This window comes from Periophthalmus magnuspinnatus, chromosome 12 (assembly GCF_009829125.3).
Source record: "Periophthalmus magnuspinnatus isolate fPerMag1 chromosome 12, fPerMag1.2.pri, whole genome shotgun sequence".
NCBI lineage: Eukaryota > Metazoa > Chordata > Actinopteri > Gobiiformes > Gobiidae > Periophthalmus > Periophthalmus magnuspinnatus.
The window spans coordinates 16,287,354-16,311,030 of record NC_047137.1 but is presented as its reverse complement, the minus strand read 5'-3'; the positions used below and the strand labels follow the sequence as shown (position 1 = coordinate 16,311,030).

Genomic DNA, 23,677 nt, shown 5'->3' with positions numbered 1-23,677 from the left:
TTGCTCACTCCACTCACCCTCCCTCCCTCACCCACCTCTCTTTTCTTTCTCCTGCTCTCCTCCTCCCTCCCTTCCTCTCCCTCTTCTCTCCTCTCTTTCTCTCTCTCTTCTCCCAAAGGACTTTTTCATTCGTCCTGTGACACAAACATTCCCACTTATTTATAACCTCCCTTTTCACAACTTCACTTTCTCTTCCCCCCTCTTTTCCTCCTTCCCTCCTTCCCTCGCTCCTTCGTTCATTTCCTCACAGTTCCCATGGCTCTCGGCTCAGGCAAAAATCACTTCCCTCATTCTCACAAGTTGTAATTAGCAGGAAGCTAGCTAGCGCCGTCGAAGGCATTTTACGAGTTGCTATTTCTAAACCATGGAGGGGTTGACTTTGGTGTCCGCGTTAGCCAAGTCCCCCCCCCGTCCGTCCGTGTAACGCAAGCGGACACGGCGCCCGTATCCTAGCAACGCCGGGTATGTTTACAATGCCCGGCGCAGGTGACATCATGGGCGTCTTGCTCGGTGTCCCGGGACGTTCTATAATAAGTGTTAAAGAGGATGCAAGACTTGATGTAAAAGTGCTAAGAGTTAACGTTTTTTGCTAAATTATAAATGACATTAATGTATATTTTGAGCAGCACTAAAAACACGAATTGTTTCCGAATCTTTGCGCTTGTTTCCATGGAAATTGTATTGCTCGGTCTGGTATTTTTGGTTCTGTGCGATCTCTCAGTCGTCCAGGTTTGATCCGTCGCAAAACAAAAGTAAAATCTGTCAACTGGACAAAACGTTGTACGAGCGAAGACGTTTTTGCCGCTTCTTCTGGTCAGATTACTCCTGGACACTGCCGTATAACTGTCTGAAGGGAGGAGCTAGCTACAGTGAAGCTAAAAACACCAATTATTTACTGTTTCTGTTTGTTAGCGAGGTCTAATGAGTTGTACGAAGTGTGCACGGTGCCTGAGTCATACTTAGCGTAATTACCCAGGCCCTTAATGGGACCTTACACCTATTAGCATCCTTGTTCGCCGTGTTGTTCCCTTTGTTTGCTTTGGGTCTGAGGATGTTCACAGATTGATCGTCTTTCCTAACAAAAATAGCTTCTTTAACTCCCCTCTCAAACCATTTATTTTCTCTGGCAAATATCTATACGTCAATATCAGGATGAACAGCCGATTGGTGTCCCGAGCTGCTCTTGTGACGGTTTTGGTACATTCTCTTACGGAGCGGCTGTTTAAGGACAAAACCCAGAGGCATTGGTCTGTTATTAATGTTCATATCTTGATTTACAAACACAATATCGAAATAAAACCATCTGAATCGTGTAGAGCGGGTTAATACGAACATTTTAAGACCAAAATGACGAGTCCGACAGCAGCAGTTACGAAGAAAGTGGCCAGTTTTTTTAATAGAAAGTTCTCACTTCCTACTTGAAGCGCAGCGGTTAGCAGGTTAGCCGTGTCCGTTTATATATACAGTGCGCTGTACAGCCCACGTAGAGCGAGCCCTGTTAGTATTTCGAGAACCTGTCGTCCGCTCGTCAGCCTGTAATCAGCCCGAGAGCCGCTCCGGTGATCCCAGAGCGTGTGGGAGCTGAACGAGCCGCACACGGTTAAGAGCCGCCAAATGCACGCACCGCCCCGGACAATGAAGAGTGACAAGTCGTGATGTGTGGAGAATGCTAGCGAGTTCCCACGATGCACCTGTCTGCGGCGCGGGTTAGCTCAGAGCGGGCTAACGCTAAAAATAGCTTCGTGCCGACCTTCAGTCACAAATAGGACTGTGTGATAATATTGGGGTTCTCCCTGAAGGTTGTCTTACAGCGGATAAACAGATAGGGTTGCTCTGACTTTGTTTATAATATCACACGTTACAAGGGACGGATTATGAAATCAAACACAAGAAACGGCGTAAAATGACAAAAATAGGTGAATAAATGTGATAAAAATGCATAGATACGTCGCATTGTTGCTGCTTGATCTGAAATATCCCACGGTACAGCATTAATCGTAGCTCTCGGGGGCAGAAAAGTACTTTGAAAAACCCAAATTTTAACTGTTAGCGGAGTCCTTTTTCTGCAGATTTGGCTAGTAATGCCATACCGTGGAACATTCTACGCGACGCAACAACATGTCCGTGAATATAAGCGGGCGTACGTACCCTCCGGCGGGAAAAAAAGTCACGCAATCCACCTTTAAAACCTGCTCTTAAGTATAAAATATGTTGAGTATAAGCAGGTTCATGGTGGTTTTGATAGTTGTAGTGATTGTTATGACCTAAAAACTGATCATTTCCTGTTGTATTTGTCTTTAGGACGAGTGTACGAAGGGAAAGTCTACACCGGCCTGTGCAACTTCAACGAGAGGTGGGAACGTCTGTCTCTGGCGCAGAAGAAAGGGATTAACCACCGCTACCAGCTCGGATGCAACTGCAGGGTGAGTACGGATAAACAACACAAAAACAACGATCTAATACTACTGCGACAATCCGATACGACTACAGTGGTCCCTCGTTTATCGCGGGGTTTTGTATATATACGTTTTAAGCCTGTAAAACCCCTCACCACACGCTTTATACACTTTTCTCACGCAGGTGTTAACATTTTCTCACATTTCTCTTGTTTAATCTTTCTCAAACCTTCAAACCTTTGTAGATTTACAGCCGCGTAACTTCTCCGTTCCTTCAGCGTGTCCAGAAGTCCATCTTTTCCTGCGATCGTTAGCGTCTTCCTCGACCTTTTGAGCGAGACCGTAGGCGCGTTTGTCGGTGCGGAACGTTTCATCGACATTGCGGGTTTTGTCGGGGAGAAAACAAATTGCAAACGTACAGCACTTCAGAGTCACACTGCAATCCAACGTTTATGTAAATTTGTCTTTAACATTTCCACGGCTTGTTAAGGAGAACATCTGTCCGTAACTCGCTCAATGGACTTTCCAAGTGTCGCGCGCGTCTCCTCGTGGACACGTTGGAGCTGCCGTCCTGATGTTTAACCCTTCGTACGGCCCCGTTAGCGGCGTTTACGGCTCCTCTGATGGACTATTTAAAGAGAGTCCGCGAAACGTGAACCGCGATATAGCGACGGACGACTGTACTACAACTTTTACTATGTCGGCCTGTGCTTTAGAGTTAAGGCTTATGGTCGATACCCTTAAAAGTCCAAAAAACTAGCTAGAACTACTATTACTTACCACTACTACTACTGCTACTACCTCCATGTTAGAAGGGCCGTATAGGAGAAGAGACAGAGTTTAAGTACTGACCATTTTATCATCCGATTCAGTGTACGCAAAGGACTGTGGGTAGTCAAATCAACGATCCTTAACACATGTTCTATTGAATGGCTAAAATTCGCTAAACGTGTAGAATCCAGTTGTTTCGTCAAACTTTTACACAATAACCTCAAACCTCTATGGCACTGCAGCGAGTTGATTTAATTAAATATTTGTAACTGCGTCATAAGCGACTATATTTGTTTTCCGTTTCTGTCACGAGTTCTCACATTCACAAGAAAACCCGCCTAGCGAATATTGCCAAAATTGCTCTGTAAACAAAGAGATATACGCGCCAAAAAACGTCAGCTCAATATTTTAAAATCCTCCTGATGTTTTTCTCATAATAAAATCACATTGTTATCGCCAGTAATGTCTTTCCTAAATCCCAAAAAACAATTTGACGTATTTTCCATTTGAGACTTGGCCGGGGGTTTCGGTGGATTTCTCGCGCCATTAAACTTGGACACGTTGGTGAGACATGATCGGGTTACATTACTGGAGTCGTTCGCGTCTTCGTTCCGCGTTTTACGAGTGCCAGCTGCTGACGGAGCCGCGGCGGGTCCTACTGTATGAACATCTGCCTCTTCGTAATAAGTAGATTAGCAGAATGGGCTCGTGTTCCGGGTGCGATCCAGCCACTCTAAACGGCGTGGAGAGAGAGACGGAGGGGACGAGGAAGGGAACGAGGGAGCAAGGGAGCGAGGAGGGAAGAGGTCTGCCGTCCCGAGGCGTCAGTGAAGGGGCGTCTATCGGGGAAAGCGAGCGGGGACGGAGCAAAACGAGGTGTAAACATCCCCACGGACAACGGGAAAGAGGCAATTTGGATACGTTTCCATAGTGACCCATAAGAAAAGCATCTAAAGTTTGGGACGTCAAACGAATCACTACTAGAACTACTACTACTGCTACTATTTATGCTATGAAATGGTCAATTGTCACGTTTTTTTTAATACAGTTGTCCCTCGCTTTGTCGCGGTTCACCTTTCGCGGTCTCGCTGTTTCGCGCGTTGTGTCCTGCGTCCTGATTGGCTGTTGGACTGTAGACCATTGTCCATCAGTCTCCTCCGTGCTGTGTCTCCTGTAATTTACATAAACGTTGGATCTCAGTGTGACTCTGAAGTGCTGTACGTTTGCAATTTGTTTTCTCCCCGACAAAACCCACAATGTCGATGAAACGTTCTGCACCGACAAAGACGCCGACGAAGGTTTGAACTTTGAGGGAGTTTAAACGAGAGAGAAATGTGAGAAAATGTTAACGCCTGTGTGAGAAAAGTGTATAAAGTGTGTGGTGAGGGGTTTTACAGACAAAAACACTTATACTCTATTTTCCGGACTATAAATCGCACTTTTTATCATACTTTTGTCGGGGATACTCAGATGTGATTGTGAAATATGTTTTTTTCTTCATTATTATGCATTTTTTGGCCGGTGCGACTTATACTCTAGAAAATACTGTAATAATTGTAAAAAAAAATAAAGCTTATTGCGGGTTATTTTGCAAGTTTTCTCCCCGACAAAACCCGCAATGTTGATGAAACGTTCTGCAACGACAAATATGCCTACGGTCGCACCAAAAAGGTCGAGGAAGACGCTAACCATCGCAGAAAAAGTTGGACTTCTGGACATGCTGAAGGAACATAGAAGTTACGCGGCTGTAGGGGGCGCCATTACGGAATAAAGAAGGAGGAAAATAACGTGGTTTAATTCTATAATACTGCACTTATTTTTTTTTAATCTACGAAGGTTTGAACTTTGAGAGAGTTTAAACGAGAGAGAAATGTGAGAAAATCTTAACGCCTGTGTGAGAAAAGTGTATAAAGTGTGTGGTGAGGGGTTTTACAGACAAAAACATATAACACATATTCATACGAGGTGGGTTAAGCGTCTTGCCCAAGGACACAACGATAGTATTCATCTGTGGGAGCGGGAATCGAGGGCAAACTCTCTACCAACTGAGCCACTAAAGCTTCCACTAATGCCATAAGTATTATAAGAAGTCGTCTTATTGATCACCTAGGACTACTACTACTGTACTACTACTACTTTAACAGCTACTAATACTTCTAGAATCATCAATTATTTTATGTAACTTGTCTGGTGGAGGTTACTAGGAGGTTATTGCTTGCTTATTGCTGGAATGTTCCACAAAATAGCATTAGACCATACACTTTTCTAATAGCATTTGACTCCAGACGCTCGTCGACGTTAGCAGTTACAGTGAATTCCGAACCGTGAGTATCATAGCAACCAAAGAGCCAATCCGGAGCGAAGCTGTTGAAGGTGACGCTGTCGATCAAACCTGTCGCTAACACAGAATAAAAAAACCCCAGGGTCGTGTAGAGCGGGTTAACACGAACATTTAAGACCAAAAGGACACGGTTTTTCAATAGAAAGTGAAACGAAGCCAGAATCGACAGAGCCGGAAACGCGCGCACATGATCACTTCCTGTTTGAAACGCGTCGCTAGCAGGTTAGCTCTGTCCATTTATATAAACAGTCTATGCATTAGCTTCAATTGTGTCCATTGAGACAAGCTGACGACACCACCGCCGCCAAGTGAAAGGTCAGATCTGTGGAGAGGTGTCCCCACTCACGCCACAAATACATGTTTTACAAGGTATTTATTTAGCGCTAAAAACACCCTTGATGGAATAAACGGTATGGACAGCGTTGAATTCCATGCTGTCGATCTTTCCGGGCAACGCAATATCCCAACGGAGACGAGCAGGTAGCAAACCCTACGCCAGAAAAGTTACATAATGCACCTTTAACCTTCTTACCTCCCTCTTTTGCTCGAGTAAAGTCTCCCGTCGACCTCCGCGTTCCTTCACCCGTAATCATTTACCACAGAGAGCGCCGGAAGCACGCCAACTAGAACGTTATAATCCACGCGTCATTAAAAACACTTCAACCCGGAAGTTTTGTGATCCATGTCGGACAAAACGAATTCAATTTACCGACTCATTCAGACCCGGGAAAGTGACTCTCTTTGGAGGTTTTTCCGTCGCCAATGGGTTCCGCTCTTCACCTCTATGACTGGCCGTGTAAAGCAGTGATATTCAGACTCGAGCGGTGTGTTTTGTGCGAGCACCTGTGGCACAAATACACGAGGAAAAAGAAAAAAAAAAGGCAGAAATGATCTTTTGACGCGCGGCACTTGAGGTGACGTTAGCGCTGACGGGTTACATTCAAAAAGCACAATTACATTCACTATAGAACGATACGGCGCGTTTCATCAAATCAAGTAGCTTTGCAACTCGGATTGACGTGTTTTTGAAGTTTTATACCGTTTTTTTTAACATATATATGAAACGGTAAATGCAATTATAGCTTCTATGTGTTGACGAGGTTGGACGAGCTTTCTGTCGCGACCAAAACTATGATGAGGCTTTTAAATTATAGCGTTATGGCACAGTTTCAGTTTTGTTTTGTTTTTTTCTCCACTGGCTTCTTCACACTGCTTATTGACCTGCATGTCCACAATCCACACACGCCACATCAAAACTGGGACTAAACCAGGACTAAACCAAGACTTAGCATAATGGGAAGGCTCGCTACGCTCGCGAAATACCACTGCCCTGTACTTACGCTGAAGTCCATGGACCAATTTCGATGATTACGTTGTTATATCCAGATCTATTGTGATTTCAAATTTTAAAAACGTTAAATAATAAACAATATGTCTAAATTTGTCCGCTTTACCATTAGGTTTAAGCATAGACTGTTTATATAACTGGACAGAGCTAACCTGCTAGCCGCCGCGTTCTAAACAGGAAGTGATCATGTGTGCGCTTCCGGCTCCATCGACTCTGGCTCCAGTTCACTTTTTATTGAAAAATTGTGGCCTCATTTTGGTCCTAAAATGTTCGTGTTGACCCGCTCTACATGATCCTTTCGGGTAAATCGAGATACAAACATTAATAACAGACAAATTCTTTCCCCAGAGGTTCCTCTCGCTAGCGTTAGCAACAGGTTTGACTGACAGCGTTGCTAAGCGCCTGTTTCAAGCTAAAGTGATGCGGGCAGGAAGGGGCGTTACCTTCAACAGCCTCTCTCTGGATTGGCTCTTTGGTTGCTATGATACGGAGACAGTCAGTTTCAGCCTTAATGGCCCTATTCAACCTTTAATGGCCCTACTGGCTCGCATTATTGTTGTTCTCTTTGTTTCTTTTGTTTGCTTTGGGTCTGAGGGTGGAATTATAGATCGGTATAATTGTCTCAGGCCCTTGTTTCTGTTTTAAGGAAGGATTGTCTTTCGAAACAAAAATAGCTTCTTCAAAGGAGTGTTTGGCGGCTTTTTCTATGGATCAGACCTGGACGACTGAGGGATTACACAGATTTAACAGACTATAACTGAAATAAATGATATAATTAAGACATGTTGACTTAATTTCGTTTTTTCTCTGTGTCTCTGTAGATCAAACCTTGCCACTACCTTCCCTGTTTCGTCACGTCCAAGAACGAATGCCTCTGGACCGACATGTTGTCCCACTTCGGTTACCCCGGGTACCAGTCGAGACACTACGCCTGCATCCAGCAAAAGGAGGGCTACTGCAGCTGGTATCGGGGTTTGACCTCCCGCGACAAAACCACCATCAACGCCACCGACCCGTGAACGCACCACGAGCCCGAACGCGCCACGATCCACTGCCACCTCCCCGAATCCCATCCCTCGAAACCTGAGAAAAATTAGTATTACTGGACTACTTCGCTCACTGTACGTGGGTTTCCTTTGACTGGGCACAAAGGACAAACGCACCAATCTCTGACAGTGCCTGTATGATAACACTTCTGATGGAAAACATTATAATATTGTTCAAATCATTATTGCCAAATCTCAAAAAGTCAATATTTTTTGCCCGATGTGACAGTTTAAGTATTATGGGACTTTGTATGAATGGGAAAGTATAGTTTATAATATGTATGCTGCTCTGTAATTGGCATGTATGTAGAATAAGCTAGCTAGCTCCTGATACCACTTTTTCACAGTAGAACAATACTACAATACTTCCTGATTTGGAGTACAGGAGCCTCAGAGGGACAATCTACCGCAATGTCAAAAAGGCAATGGTACTAAAGCAGCAAATAACAATCAAATCTTAACGTCATCAAAGCCTTGGACGGACATTTATCAGCTTAAAGTGCATATAACCGGTTTACACGTTTGTTTTTTTATTATTACGTCGCAGTTTTACACGATCAAAGTGGCAGTTTGTGTCAGGAAAAGTGAAAATTGTTTAAAAAAATATAAAAAATACAGGGTTTGAGCTGTCAATACACAAAGTTTCACGCAAAATACAGGGATGATTTACCAGAAAGCAACATCATCAGTATTATTAAAATAGCAGAAAACCCGGCAAGATTTTTGTTGAAATTTGAAATAAACCGGTCATATGCGCTTAAAGTTTTTACGAATTAAACGGCAGCAGAACATGGTAAAAAGTCAAAACGAGTACACAGTTTTGAAATATTCACATCCCTTTAAATAACCTCAAACAGTACATATAAAAACACATGCACTACGCTGATTATGTAACATTTTAAACACCAAATTACCACTAGAAACTGCTGTTTTGGGTGAAAAAAGTCAAGTACTACAATGCCCATGATGCAATGCACGGGGTTTTACTGTGGACAAAACACAGTGCCAACCGTCGATGTTCTTAAATCTTATAAATCTCATAAATCTACAATCTACGGCGTCAGATTGGTGTCAAAATTACCATATCTTTACTGTAGCATGTGTCTTTACGATGGGAGTTTTGAATGTGTGAATGGAAGACGATGCTTTGCTGTCTGTTACCATGGAGATGCGTGCAGCGCGGCAATAGGCCCCTGCGTCGATAATGATATTTTATGCTGTAAATAACATAAGCTATATATTATAACTTGGCTGAAACCTCTGTAACTGGTGTCTAGATTAGTAACGTTGGTAATTTTCAATACAAAAAGTTTAAATGAAGGACAGTAAACGCCGCAGCACTGCCCGATAAGCTCTGTAAACGGCGGAATGCTAGCTAGCGCGCTGTGTCACGTTTATTAAAATTGGAAAACAAAACGAACAACCTGTTAAAATTCAATTAAGTAAAATAAAGACGACTCCGTTATTTTTTTTCATGTAGAATACTTCAGTTTGTGGCGTTGTTTTAACGTTTTTACGCCTCAAATTAGCGTTAGCGTTAGCATCGAGACGCAAACATGTCTCTGTCTAAACACAAAAGTGTCCTCCGGTGAAGTATTCATTTTATTTGTGTGGTTTTTTAACACGTTGTCAGTGACATCCACCCGCAGCTCTCCGTCCAACTGTCTGATCTTTAAATATTTATTCGTTTTAGCTGCAAAAACGTCACAGGTGGACGCCGTTGTGCAAAGTGCCAATTCGTGTGATAATCATAATCGTCGCCGTCCATTGAAAACAACTCCATTCCAGAGGTTTCGCACAATAAGATATTTTGTAAGTGTGTATTATTCAGTCTTTTTGTATTTAACTATTTGAAATGGACATTATAATATATACTGTATATGAATGAAAGTAACAATATTGTAACTAAATCCATTTTCATTTTCATCACCTGTTTTATCAATGCAGTACCTTCAATCCATTCCATAAATGACGCAGTACATGCCACAGACGGGGTTAGTACAGGATTGTCCAAACTTTTGTCACCGAGGGCCGCGGACTGAAATATATTTGCTATTGTACTTTTAAAAAGACTTGGAAGATTATTTTTACGTTTGCGTCACAATGCAGTGCGATGTTATTCAGGTTATAAACGTAGAATCTGTTCAATTTGCAGTAAAAAATTGTTTAGGAGGAGGCATGACGGCCGACAAAAGTTGGTCTGAGGGCCGCATTTGGCCCCTGGGCCGTAGTTTGGACCGCCCTGGGTCTTGTCAGTTTGATAATATTAATAACAACAATATTTCTTTCAAAAAAACAAAAACGTACAAGCAATTAAATATTAAAACATAACTTTGTGAGATGAAATTTTAAATAACATAAGAACTAAACTAGCCAAACGTCCAAGCTAATGTCATCTTAGCAGTTATAGCGGCTAATTTGGAGCGAATTTCATATTAGGAATTACGACCGTGAGTATCATAGCAACCAAAGAGCCAATCAGGAGCGAGGCTGTTGAAGGTAACGCCCCTTTCCGCGCACACCGCTGGTTTAGCAGGGAGCAGGCGCATAGCAACGCTGTCAATCAAACCTGCTGCTAACGCTAGCGGGAGTGACCTGGATTAGTCTGTTATTAATGTTTATATCTTGATTTATGAACACAGCCGCGACATAAAAACACCAGGATCACGTAGAGCGGGTTAATACGAACATTTTAAATCGATAAATCTAGAAGTGCGCCCACGCTCTCTTTCTATCTTGAACGCGGCGGCGGCTAGCAGGTTAGCTATGTCCATTTATATAAACAGTCTATGCGTCTGAGTCGAAAATATTCACAACTACGGCGACAGTAGAGAGCCAAAATTCAAGTTAAAAAGCAAAACAGTCAAAATTGGCGCATTAAAACAAAACGAGGCGGCACTTCAACCCATAATAATAAGAAAACTTTGAGCGTTAATGGTGTATTTCTCCGTCTGTGGCGTCACCGTGTCGTTCTCTGAGGTTCATTCTGTTGTAAATACTCTGCTCAGCTCAGAATCACTTGGTTAAATTCTTATAGAAATGTGGGGGGTGTTTTGGTGTAGGGGTTAGAGAGATGTACGACTTCATTTCTGTTTTATATTTTTATAATAAAGAGTTCATAAAAAGGGGACTTCTTGTTGTGTTGTGGTGTTTGCGTTGGTTTTAAACTCACCATCTGTGTGTGGCTGGGGAAGAAGGTCTGCTCATTTAACGGGAACTTCTCCGGGCCCAGAGCGTGGTACAGTTTTATCATCTGAGAAAACTGAAAAAACACGGAAATGACATGAATACTACAGTTTAGCCAAGAAAAAATCTGACTTTTAACGGTTTGCTGTGTGTTTCATTCATGTTTTTAAAGGATATTGTAGATTTAAAGCAGTTTTTGTGGTTTAAATGTCCTAGGATTGTTGCGTCAGTGGCATAAATTATATTATACTACACTATATTTACTGATATATCGACAAGTGATGGGATTTTCGGCTCATTTTTGGATCCATTCTCTTCAAAGAGCAGTTCAAAAGGCTGGCTCTTTTACTGTTTATTTATACAACAGAAGCCGATGTGAGAACTCGTTTTATCTACAATCACAGAAAGAATCGACCCCGCCTCAAATCTGTTGGTTTAAACTGAGACTGACGGCGAGTTTACCCTTTAAATTTTAATGTTTAATGTTATTATGATGGGTTTTTTGCACAAATCTCTCACTCGTGTCGCCTCCTCTGCTTCTGTGATGATTCTTGTGTCGGGTCAATCATCATAAAATGAACATTAAAAGAGAAAAGGCAGAATAAAAAAGAGAAGAGGCAGAATAAACCCCTTCAGTCACATTCACAGATAAACAGAACCATTTAGTGAGTGAGTCTGGATTTAAACTTTGTCAAAGTCGAGGTTTGAGTCACATCTTCAGGAAGAATGTTCCAGGTTTTAACAAAACTGAAACACTGATTCAACATGTTTAGTCCTGGTTTAGTCCTGGTTTAATCCTTGTTTTAGTCCTGGTTTAGTCCTGGTTTAGCCCTGGTTTAATCCTGGTTTAGTCCTGGTTTAGTCCTGGTTTAGTCCTGTTTTAGTCCTTGTTTTAGTCCTGTTTTAGTCCTTGTTTTAGTCCTGGTTTAGTCCTTGTTTTAGTCCTGGTTTAGTCCTGGTTTAGTCCTGGTTTAGTCCTTGTTTTAGTCCTGTTTTAGTCCTGTTTTAGTCCTTGTTTTAGTCCTGGTTTCGTCCTGGTTTAGTCCTGGTTTAGCCCTGGTTTCATCCTGGTTTAGTCCTGGTTTAGTCCTTGTTTTAGTCCTGGTTTAGTCCTGGTTTAGTCCTTGTTTTAGTCCTGGTTTAGTCCTTGTTTTAGTCCTGGTTTAGTCCTGGTTTAGTCCTGGTTTAGTCCTGGTTTAGTCCTGGTTTAGTCCTGGTTTAGTCCTTGTTTAGTCCTTGTTTTAGTCCTGGTTTAGCCCTGTTTTAGTCCTTGTTTTAGTCCTTGTTTTAGTCCCGGTTTAGTCCTTGTTTTAGTCCTGGTTTAGTCCTTGTTTTAGTCCTGGCTTAGTCCTTGTTTTAGTCCTGGTTTAGTCCTTGTTTTAGTCCTGGCTTAGTCCTGGTTTAGTCCTGGTTTAGTCCTGGTTTCTTCCTTGTTTTAGTCCTTGTTTAGTCCTTGTTTTAGTCCTGGTTTAGTCCTTGTTTTAGTCCTGGCTTAGTCCTTGTTTTAGTCCTGGTTTAGTCCTCATGACTCTGATGGACTCAGACACAGCATCAGTCCAAACATTCGTGGACTCGTTCCTACTCACCACCCAGGGTTTGCTGCAGAAGTTGTAGATGGAGTAGAGGGAGTTGATGCTCGCGACGCCTCCGAAGTGCAGACCGATCACCAGGTTCCTGAAGTCCTCTCCTGGGATCATGCTGTAGGCGTGTTGGCGAATCAGGACAAAGTCTGGTTTAAACGACCTGCGAGAGAAAAGTGTGTGGTGAGGGGTTTTACAGCTACAGTTAACCTTGTAAAGAAGTAAAACTATTACACAAAACACGGTTCAAACGTGCGTAAATCTCCTGTAAGGCAAAGTGAAGACATTTAAATGACAAGACTGATGTGAAATGAAAGAGCAGAGCGGAGCCTTCTGTCACTTTTAACATGTAGATATTCAAAAGAGCCTGGTTAGTCCTGGTTTAGTCCTGGTTTAGTCCTGGTTTAGTCCTTGTTTCAGTCCTGGTTTAGTCCTGGTTTTAGTCCTGGTTTTAGTCCTGGTTTAGTCCTGGTTTAGTCCTGGTTTAGTCCTGGTTTAGTCCTTGTTTTAGTCCTGGTTTAGTCCTGGTTTTAGTCCTGGTTTAGTCCTGGTTTAGTCCTTGTTTTAGTCCTGGTTTAGTCCTGGTTTAGTCCTGGTTTAGTCCTTGTTTTAGTCCTGGTTTAGTCCCTGTTTTAGTTCTGGTTTAGTCCTTGTTTTAGTCCTGGTTTAGTCCTTGTTTTAGTCCTGGTTTAGTCCTGGTTTAGTCCTTGTTTTAGTCCTGGTTTAGTCCCTGTTTTCGTTCTGCTTTAGTCCTTGTTTTAGTCCTGGTTTAGTCCTGGTTTCCTCCTGGTTTAGTCCCTGTTTTAGTCCTGGTTTAGTCCTTGTTTTAGTTCTGGTTTAGTCCTTGTTTTAGTCCTGGTTTAGTCCTTGTTTTAGTCCTTGTTTTAGTCCTGGTTTAGTCCTGGTTTAGTCCTTGTTTTAGTCCTGGTTTAGTCCTTGTTTTAGTCCTGGTTTAGTCCCTGTTTTCGTTCTGCTTTAGTCCTTGTTTTAGTCCTGGTTTAGTCCTGGTTTCCTCCTGGTTTAGTCCCTGTTTTAGTTCTGGTTTAGTCCTTGTTTTAGTTCTGGTTTAGTCCTTGTTTTAGTTCTGGTTTAGTCCTTGTTTTAGTTCTGGTTTAGTCCTTGTTTTAGTTCTGGTTTAGTCCTTGTTTTAGTCCTGGTTTCCTCCTGGTTTAGTCCTTGTTTTAGTCATATTCAAAGGAGCCAGAGGAGCCAGAGGCGGCGGGTGGTTCTGTGGATTTATGGGGAGTCTCTGTTGGTCTAAAGTGCTGCTCATGTTAAAACAGAGACTCTCCAGCTGTTTCTGCTCTGAGCTGAAAAAACCCATAAAATAACGATGTTTACGATGAACCAAACGTGAGGACACAGACTGAACGCCGCTCGCTGATCTGGGTCAAAGCGAGATGGACAAATACGACGACGTTACGCTGTTTTCGGTGAAGCTAAAACGTGACGTAGTGAGAAAAATAGATAGTTATTTTTGTAAATGTGGAAATTACAAATACTGAAGCTGAAATGGCTACAGGTGAGATTTGAACCTAAAACCCTGTGGTGTGAGGGCGGATGCTTATAAAAAAGAACCACTGTGGCCGTCATCACTATGTGTTTTATATCAAGCAGCAAAGTGTGAGTCAGATCTGAGTAAATCTGTGTCTAAAATGTGTCAGACCAAAACAGAAACAAACGTTTAACTTTGTGTCTTTGGTTCTGAGATTTTCTTATGAAACTTAAACTGAGCGTCGGCCTTAAGAGATGTGTGTGTGTGTGTGTTTATGTTTGTGTGTGTGTGTTTGTGTGTGTGTGTTTGTGTGTGTTTATGTTTGTTTATGTGTTTGTGTGTTTGTGTTTATGTTTGTGTGTTTGTTTGTGTGTTTATGTTTGTGTGTTTATATGGTTGTGTGTTTATGTTTGTTTATGTGTTTGTGTGTTTGTGTTTATGTTTGTGTGTTTGTGTTTATGTTTGTGTGTTTGTTTATGTGTTTATGTTTGTGTGTTTATGTTTGTGTGTTTATGTTTGTGTGTTTATGTTTGTGTGTTTATGTTTGTGTGTTTATATGTTTGTGTGTTTATGTTTGTGTGTTTATGTTTGTGTGTTTATGTTTATGTGTTTATGTTTGTGTGTTTGTGTTTATGTTTGTGTGTTTGTTTGTGTGTTTATGTTTGTGTGTTTATTTGTTTATGTTTGTGTGTTTATGTTTGTGTGTTTATGTTTGTGTGTTTATGTTTGTGTGTTTATGTCTTTATGTTTGTGTGTTTATGTTTGTGTGTTTATGTTTGTGTGTTTATGTTTGTGTGTTTATGTCTTTATGTTTGTGTGTTTATGTTTGTGTGTTTATGTTTGTGTGTTTATGTTTGTGTGTTTATGTTTGTGTGTTTATGTTTGTGTGTTGATGTGTTTGTTTGTGTGTTTATGTTTGTGTGTTGATGTGTTTGTGTGTTTATGTTTATGTGTTTATGTTTGTGTGTTTGTTTATATGTTTGTGTGTTTATGTTTGTGTGTTTGTTTATATGTTTGTGTTTATGTTTGTGTGTTTATGTTTGTGTGTGTTTGTTTGTGTGTTTGTTTATGTGTTGATGTGTTTTGTTTGTGTCAGATTAAAAAAAAAACCTTGAGAGTTTGGCGATTAACAAAGATGGCCGACCAAGATGCTCCAGGATTGAGTCAGTTGTCCCGTTTTTTGTTGCTGAAGGTTCAAACCCGTTGAGATTCACAGGAGAATGTCCCTGTGTCTGGTTCACCTCAGGAGGCCTCACTTCTTCTACTTCTCTCATCCTCAACACTGCTCCTTCAATCCTGGAGCTTCTTGGTCGGCCATCTTTGTTAATCGCCAAACTCCCAAAGTTTTTTTTAAATCTGCAAAAGAAATTAAATCCATGTGAAAAACAAGTTTAAAAAAAAAAAGTAAGCTTCTAACTGATTTTCTTGTTTGTGTTGTTTGTTTTGTTTGTTTGTGTTGTAATATTTTGTATTGTTCAAGCATCTGTCTGTACAAAACGTGCTTCTAACCTACTACTACTACTACTACTACTACTACTACTACTGTTTCCAGTTCTCCTCCTCCTAGTACTATTACTCCTGCTACTACTACTACTTCTTCTCCTGTTCCTAGTCCAACTTTCACCATTTCTAGTCCTCCTCTTACTACTGTTTCGACTCCTCCCTCTCCTCCTGCTCCGGTGTGACGTCTTTCTCCACGGTAACCTTGACGACACCCGTGGCTGATAACCGTGGGACATTACGGCTCCGCGTGGCCCATTAACTTTGTTTTTTATCTTTCGTAAAAGTCCCTGAAGCCTGAGGATTTCACCTGAGCGAGGCATTCGGGTTTTATGATCCGAATCCTCCTCGTTCTGCAGAGCTCGGTATGCAAATGTGTCCTTTAAATAGTCCATCAGAGGAGCCGTAAACGCCGCTAACGGGGCCGCGCGAAGGGTTAAACATCAGGACGGCAGCTCCAACGCGTCCACGAGGAGACGACGGAGACGCGCGCGACACTTGGAAAGTCCATTGAGCGAGTTACGGACAGATGTTCTACTTAATAAGCCGTGGAAATGTGAAATACAAATTCACATAAACGTTGGATCTCAGTGTGACTCTGAAGTGCTGTACGTTTGCGATTTGTTTTCTCCCCGATAAAACCCACAATGTCAATGAAACGTTCTGCACCGACAAAGACGCCTACGAAGGTTTGAACTTTGAGAGAGTTTAAACGAGAGAGAAATGTGAGAAAATGTTAACGTCTGTGTGAGAAAAGTGTATAAAGTGTGTGGTGAGGAAAAAGAAAAAAGAAAGAAAGAAAAAGAAAGAGGAGAAAGAAAGAGAAAAAAGAACGAAAAAGAAAGAAAGAGAAAAAAGAAAGAAAGAAAAAGAAAAAAGAAAGAAGAAAGAGAAAAAACAAAGAAAAAGAAAGAGAAAAAAGAAAGAACAAGAAAGCAGAAAAAGAAAGAAAGTGAAAAAAGAAATAAAGAAAAAAGAAAGACAGAAAAAGAAAGAGAAAAAGAAAGAAAATGAAAAAGAAGAAAGAAAGAATAAGAAAGAAAGAGAAAAAAGAAAGAAAGAAAAAGAAAAAAGAAAGAGAAAAAGGAAGAAGACGAAGGAAGAGTGTGTGAGAAAAGTGTATAAAGTGTGTGGTGAGGGGTTTTACAGACAAAAATATATAAACTGTATTTTCTGGACTATAAATCACACTTTTTATCATAGTTTGGCCGAGGATTCTCAGATGTGATTGTGAAATATGTTTTTTCTTTATTATTATTATGCATTTTTTGGCCGGTGCGACTTATACTCCGGAAAATACTGTAATAATTGTAAAAAAATAAAGCTTATTGTGGGTTATTTTACAAGTTTTCTCCTCGACAAAACCCACAATGTCGATGAAACGTTCTGCACCGACAAAAACGCCTACGGTCGCACCAAAAAAGTCGAGGAAGACGCTAACCATCGCAGAAAAAGTTGGACTTCTGGACACGCTGAAGGAACGTAGAAGTTACGCGGCTGTAGGGGGCGCCATTACAGAATAAATGGATCTGCGGTTCGTTATATAAAGAAGACGGAAAATAACATGGTTTCATTCTATAATACTGAACTTATTTTTTTTAAATCTGCGAAGGTTTGAACTTTGAGAGAGTTTAAACGAGAGAGAAATGTGAGAAAATGTTAACGCCTGTGTGAGAAAAGTGTATAAAGTGTGTGGTGAGGAGTTTTACAGACAAAAACAGAGAGAATAATGTAAAAAATAAAGCTGATACATCGTGGATTTCGCCTGTTGCTTGTTCTAACGCCGTTCCCTCCTTAAAAACAAACCTGGAGTTTTGTTTTTTTTATTAGTCTGTACATCTCCAAAGCTCAAAACGCTCTGCTCCACCTTGTGATGTCATCAAGTGCTCATTTTCAGCGGTTAGCACGTTAGCTGTGTCCATTTACACATACAGTCTACGCATTAAACTCATCTGGTTTTCGATTAAAAGCGTCGATACTGGTAAAAAACGCCTTAAAAATCATCAAATCAGCTGTTATATCGTGCGTGCGCTCGCCTCTCCACGGATCTGACGTATCAGTAACTTTGTCTAACGGCGTCACCTGCTCATCTTCACGTACGTAAACACATTTAACGTCACGCTGTGGAAGGTTAAACGCGCTCGTACAGATGTTTTTTTTTTAGGGAACGGGGCTGTTTCTCCGTGTAAAATTCCAGTGTCCCGTTTGGATCTCGGCCCTGGTCCCGTATCGGTTCCCCATCGGCCCGTCTCTCATCGATAACGATCACCTCCGAGCCGCCGAATACCGCAGCTCCAAAGACCCAGGGCTCGGAGACGCTGGAACAACGGCCTATTGTGTGGGACTGGCTCGACTTCACAGCGCTGACTCCGGCTCGTACGGTGGTTTGGATCAGATCAGGAGTTTGTTTAGATCAAAGATTTCCAAAGTAACTGTTCGCTGTTACGCAAAACCAACTTGTCAGAGCTTTTTTTTTTTCGGTTTTGGAGTGATTCATGTTTGCGTAATCTATAATCGTTTATTCACGAGACGCCATTTTGCAGATCAACCCCCGTTTTCTCTCTGTTCTTCAGTTTTTCAGTTTCACTTTCTTAATCGGTGATACACGTAGGATTCGGCAGCGTCGCGTCGTCATTTTGGTACGAATGAAACTAAAATCTGCCGCGCAGCTGTCCACAGGGGGCGCTGCAGTTTTCCAACGCGGATGTCAGCGGATTTTTTTTCTTTTATTACCGCATTTTCCGGACTATAAGTGTCACTTTTTTCATAGTTTGTCCGGGGGTGCGACTTATACTCAGACGCGACTTAAATGATTAAAATATATAATTTCACATTTTCGTTATTGTCACACTGATGACCACACGAGGGCGCTCTAGACTTGTGCACCAGTGTCAACTCCTCATGTACCACGAGAATTTAAAATATCAATGTTACGGTGATTTAAAAGACGCCTGAGAAAGACTGAACCGAGTAAAAGAAAATCGTATTCTGGAAAGGAAGCGGAAAGCAGAACTTCCTCTGGAGTGGGCGAAGTCGTTCAGAAGCGACACCGAGGACGAAGAATTTAATGGATTTAGTGATTTGGAGTGAGATCCAGAGTAAACTTGTTGCTTGGTTTCGGATTTTGTCAAATAAATTACCCCAAAAAATGCGACTTACATATGTTTTTTCTTCATTATTGTGCATTTTTCGGAGGGTGCGACTTATACTCCAGAGCGACGTATAGTCCGGAAAATACGGTAAGTCGTTTTAGATGAATATTGTGACTTAAAATGTGCAAATTATAACAAAACGCTCCGTAATTACAATCTCTGACACTCGTGGATCAGACACAAAGCACAATAAGACATAAGTTAGTCCAATTTAACACAAAAAGGGTTAAATTTACTCTGAAATCAGAACTTTGCTCCAAACCACACGCTTTTGTTTCTTTAGGATTTATACTTGTTCAAATAAGTGTCTAGTTCAGGGGCGTCAAACACATTTTCACCGAGGGCCACATCAGCAAAATGGCTCCTCTCAAAGGGCCAGATGAAAAATAAATCTAAATCTAATAAACACATTTTTAAACTTGTTAATTTACCGTTTCTATATTTATTACTCATTCAAGTTCGAAATATTACATGTGCATTTGCCTAGATGTAAAAAATATGGCTGTGTAACTGCGTATCTTCTGATAAAATGACATTTTCAGACCATCGTACCTTTTAATTTACCCTGTCGAGGGCCACATAAATAATGTGGAGGGCCACATTTAGCCCTCGGGCCTTGAGTTTAACTGCTAAATTGCACTAAATACAGTGTGTATAGTGAAGCACAGATGTTTTTTCAGTTTGTGTCTCTGATTTGGCAAAAGGAATCTAGATATTAGGCTCATTCAAGAACATAAATCTCAAAATGATCTATTTATTTGAATGTCTCTCCTCACTCTTCACCCTATTTCACATAGTTTAAATGTTCTTTATTACACAAAACTGACTCGTTTGAGCTTTAAGTCATGTTATGACGCTGTTACATCATCAAAAACAGACCTGGAGTTGTGTTTTGTTTCATTATCACATGTTTGAGTCACATCTCCAAAGCTCAAAACGCACCGTTCCACCTTGTGATGTCATCAAGAGGTAGTTTTCAAGTAAACATCTGCCTTTTACCTTTAGATCAGTAGAGATTCTTAATTCCAGATGATTCTAGTGAAGGTGTGTGGAGTTTAAAAACAAAAAACAATGGAGCACTTCCTGGTTCACCACGTGACATCACAAAGTGGAACAGAGCGTTTTCTGTTTGAGAGAAGGACGCAGGAGCCTAAATGTGCGTGAATGAAAGAAAACGCAACTCTTTTTAGATGTTTAGATCAGAAAATAACGTAAATAAGGCCGCTTTAAGGTCCGGTCGAAGCCAAAACGCCAAAAAACGAAACATATTTGAAGTTCATTCGGGGTCATTTGAGGAAGAAGTTCACAATAACAGCGAGATTCAGAGGACGGTTACGTAAAAACCCAAACTATTTTTATACTTTGTCATTATCTGATATGTTGGACACTACAAAAAGTCATAAATTGGTCAAGACGAAGCTCTTTCACTCCTTTTCATTTGTCCTGGCAGTGCGTTTCTGTGTAATATTAGTCGTGTTCTGTCATTATCCGGCGCTCGATGTTCTTGTGGCGGGCTCCACGCTGAGGTCGTTCGGGCGGTTGGGTAACGGCGGCTATGGCCCGTGTCCCTGTGGTACCAGCTGCTTCGGTGGCACAGGCGACACTGCCAGAGACCTCAGAGCGGCGGTGTATACAAGAGCCGAGATGGTTTGGAGCCGGAGATACAAGAAAAATAACTCGACTACAGCGAAAATAGAAAGAAGAGAAGCAACGGTATTAATGATCTGTGTTATTATAATGTTGTTTCCTCAGCAAAAACAGACCCGGAGTTGTGTTTTGTTTCGTTCGCACATGTATAAACCTGCGTATTTAGTTCTTCGCAAAAACAGAAAACACTCCGTTCCACCTCGTGATGTCATCATGTGGTGTTGATGACTTGGTTTAGCAGGGAGCGGGCGCTTAGCAACACTGTCAATCAAACCTGTTGCTAACGCTAGCGGGAGTGACTTTTCAGGAAGAAAACGCCTGATTTGTCTGTTATTAACGTTCATATTTTGATTTACAAAATAGTGAAATAAAAATGACAAGATCATGTAGAGGGTTAATACGGAACATTTAAGACCAAAACGACGAGTCTGAAGCAGCAGGTACAGAGAGAGGACACAGTAAAATAAAAAAACAAAACAGCTAAAAATAACAAAAAAATAAAGAAAATAATCACAAAAAACTAAATAAAAAAAATAAAAACAACTAAAAAAAAGAACTAAAAAAAACCTGAAATATAAACACAAAAATTAACCCCAGGATAATGTAGAGTTTACCAATAAAAACAAAAAATAAACTAAAAAAAAAAGAAGCTAAAAATAACAAAAAAATAAAGAAAATAATCACACAAAAAAAACAAAAAAAAACTAAAATATATAAATAAATAAATAAACTTAAATATAAACAAAACAATGAACCCCAGGATCATGTAGAGTTTATCAATAAAAACAAAAAAACAAACTCAAAATGACAAAATAAAAAAACAAAACAGCTAAAAATAACAAAAAATAAAGAAAATAATCACAAAAAACTAAATAAAAAAAAAATAAAAAAGAACTAAAAAAAAAAAAACTAAAAAAAAACTGAAATATAAACACAAAAATTAACCCCAGGATAATGTAGAGTTTACCAATAAAAACAAAAAATAAACTAAAAAAAAAAGAAGCTAAAAATAACAAAAAAAATAAAGAAAATAATCACAAAAAAAAACAAAAAAAAACCTAAAATATATAAATAAATAAATAAACTTAAATATAAACAAAACAATGAACCCCAGGATCATGTAGAGTTTATCAATAAAAACAAAAAAACAAACTCAAAATGACAAAATAAAAAAACAAAACAGCTAAAAATAACAAAAACATAAAGAAAATAAACAAAAAACAAAATAAAAAAATAAAAACAACTAAAAAAACCTAAAAAAAAATAAAATAATAATAATAAATAAACTTAAATATAAACACAAAAATGAACACCAGGATCATGTAGAGGGTTAATACAAACATTTAAGACCAAAATGAGTCTGACAGCAGCAGGGACAGAGAGAGGACACAGTTTATCAATAGAAAGTGAATTAGAGCCAGAGTCGACAGAGCTGGAATCGCGTCCATGATCACTTCCTGTTTGGCCCGCGGCGGCGAGCAGGTTAGCTATGTCCATTTACATAAACAGTCTATACTTAGGACTCTCTCTGTGCTGTTTGAGTCGTTCTTCGTGCCGTGTGTGGTCTCAGGCTGAACTGCCACTAGAGGAAACCAGAGCAGATCTGTGTACACTGGACTGGGCCGAGTGCACAGGTGGAGCCCACACACACGACTGCACCGAGGAGGTAGAAAAAGTACATTAGACGTGTCTCTGTTATTGTCATCGCTGCCTCCCACCGCTCCAGAGCCTCGACTGAACGCTTATAATTATGGACAAACTTAAGGGTTTTACACTGAGAACACACAATCACGACAGTTTGAACAAAAAGACACACGTTTAGACACGACACCGTCAAACTCAGCACCTGCACTGAGACTGGAGGCTTGTGTTTGTGTCGTAAACCTAAAGGTGATGGAATAACAACAGCATGAATGTTTGATTTAACATTATGTACAAAGCAACATATGTCTGGATATAAGGCATGAGATTTATATTGTGTTTACTGCAGAAGTAACAAAAGATAAGGTTAATATTCTATAAGATTAATATTCTACACTAAAATCAGGAAGTGCTTCACACATGTGTCCTGTGCTCAGGTCTCTGGCTCCTGTGGCTCAGAGAACCAGGGTTAAACCAGGGCTAAACCAGGATTAAACCAGGGCTAATCTGGGACTAAACCAGGACTAAACCGGGATTAAACTGGGACTAAACCAGGACTAAACCAGGACTAAACCAGGACTAAACCAGGACCAAATCAGGACTAAACCAAGACTAAACCAGGACTAAACCAGGATTAAACCAGGACCAAACCAGGACTAAACTGGGACTAAACCAGGACTAAACCAGGACTAAACCAGGATTAAACCAGGACCAAATCAGGACTAAACCAGGATTAAACCAGGACTAAACCAGGGCTAATCCGGGACTAAACCGGGACTAAACCAGGACTAAACCAGGGCTAATCTGGGACTAAACCAGGACTAAACCAGGACTAAACCAGGACTAAACCAGGATTAAACCAGGACTAAACCAGGGCTAATCTGGGACTAAACCAGGACTAAACCGGGATTAAACCAGGACTAAACTAGGACTAAACCAGGGCTGAACTGGGACTAAACTGGGACTAAACCGGGACTAAACCAGGACTAAACCAGGACTAAACCAGGACTAAACCAGGACTAAATCAGGGCTTAACCAAGATGAAACAGGGACTAAACATGTTGAATCAGTGTTTCAGTTTTGTTAAAACCTGGAACATTCTTCCTGAAGATGTGACTCAGACCTCGACTTTGACGATGTTTAAATCCAGACTCAGACGGTTCTGTTTATCTGTGAATGTGACTAAAGGGGTTTATTCTGCCTTTTCTCTTTTAATTTTATGATGATTATTTATGTTTTGATTTGCTGTATTGTGATTTTAATGTCTTTCTTATTCTGTAAAACACTTTGTATTACTTTGTGGACCAACCGTGTTGTACAAATAAACTTAACTTGTCTTATATTTTGTTTACTGCAGAAGAGAATGAACCTACACCGTCGTGAGAGCAGCTCAGGACCACAGTCTGCTGTTCATCTCCATCTCAAAAACACTAACCACAACTTTGAAGATAACAACAATCCATCTTTGACCAGGTTTGGGGGCTTTAAACATCATCTATCTGCTATTTATAACTCCACCCTCAGACCTATAAACAAAGAAAACACTAGGGCTAGCCAGTATGCTAACAGCCAGA

The 23,677-nt window shown here is 40.7% G+C and overlaps 2 protein-coding genes across 2 annotated transcripts in view; one reads left to right on the top strand and one right to left on the bottom strand.

The window, feature by feature from the left end:
• The window catches only part of LOC117379551 (metalloproteinase inhibitor 3), a 32,734-nt gene extending 23,903 nt beyond the window's left edge, over positions 1-8,831 (top strand). The window contains exons 4-5 of the mRNA XM_033976271.2: positions 2,302-2,423; positions 7,678-8,831. Coding sequence (XP_033832162.1) covers positions 2,302-2,423; positions 7,678-7,875 — 320 coding nt within the window. The 3' untranslated portion in view covers positions 7,876-8,831. The remainder of the gene's footprint in view (positions 1-2,301; positions 2,424-7,677) is intronic.
• LOC117379552 (synapsin-3-like) overlaps positions 1-23,677 on the bottom strand; it is a 181,484-nt gene that overhangs the window by 103,117 nt on the left and 54,690 nt on the right. Inside the window, 2 exon segments of the mRNA XM_055225586.1 lie at positions 11,075-11,164; positions 12,675-12,831. Coding sequence (XP_055081561.1) covers positions 11,075-11,164; positions 12,675-12,831 — 247 coding nt within the window.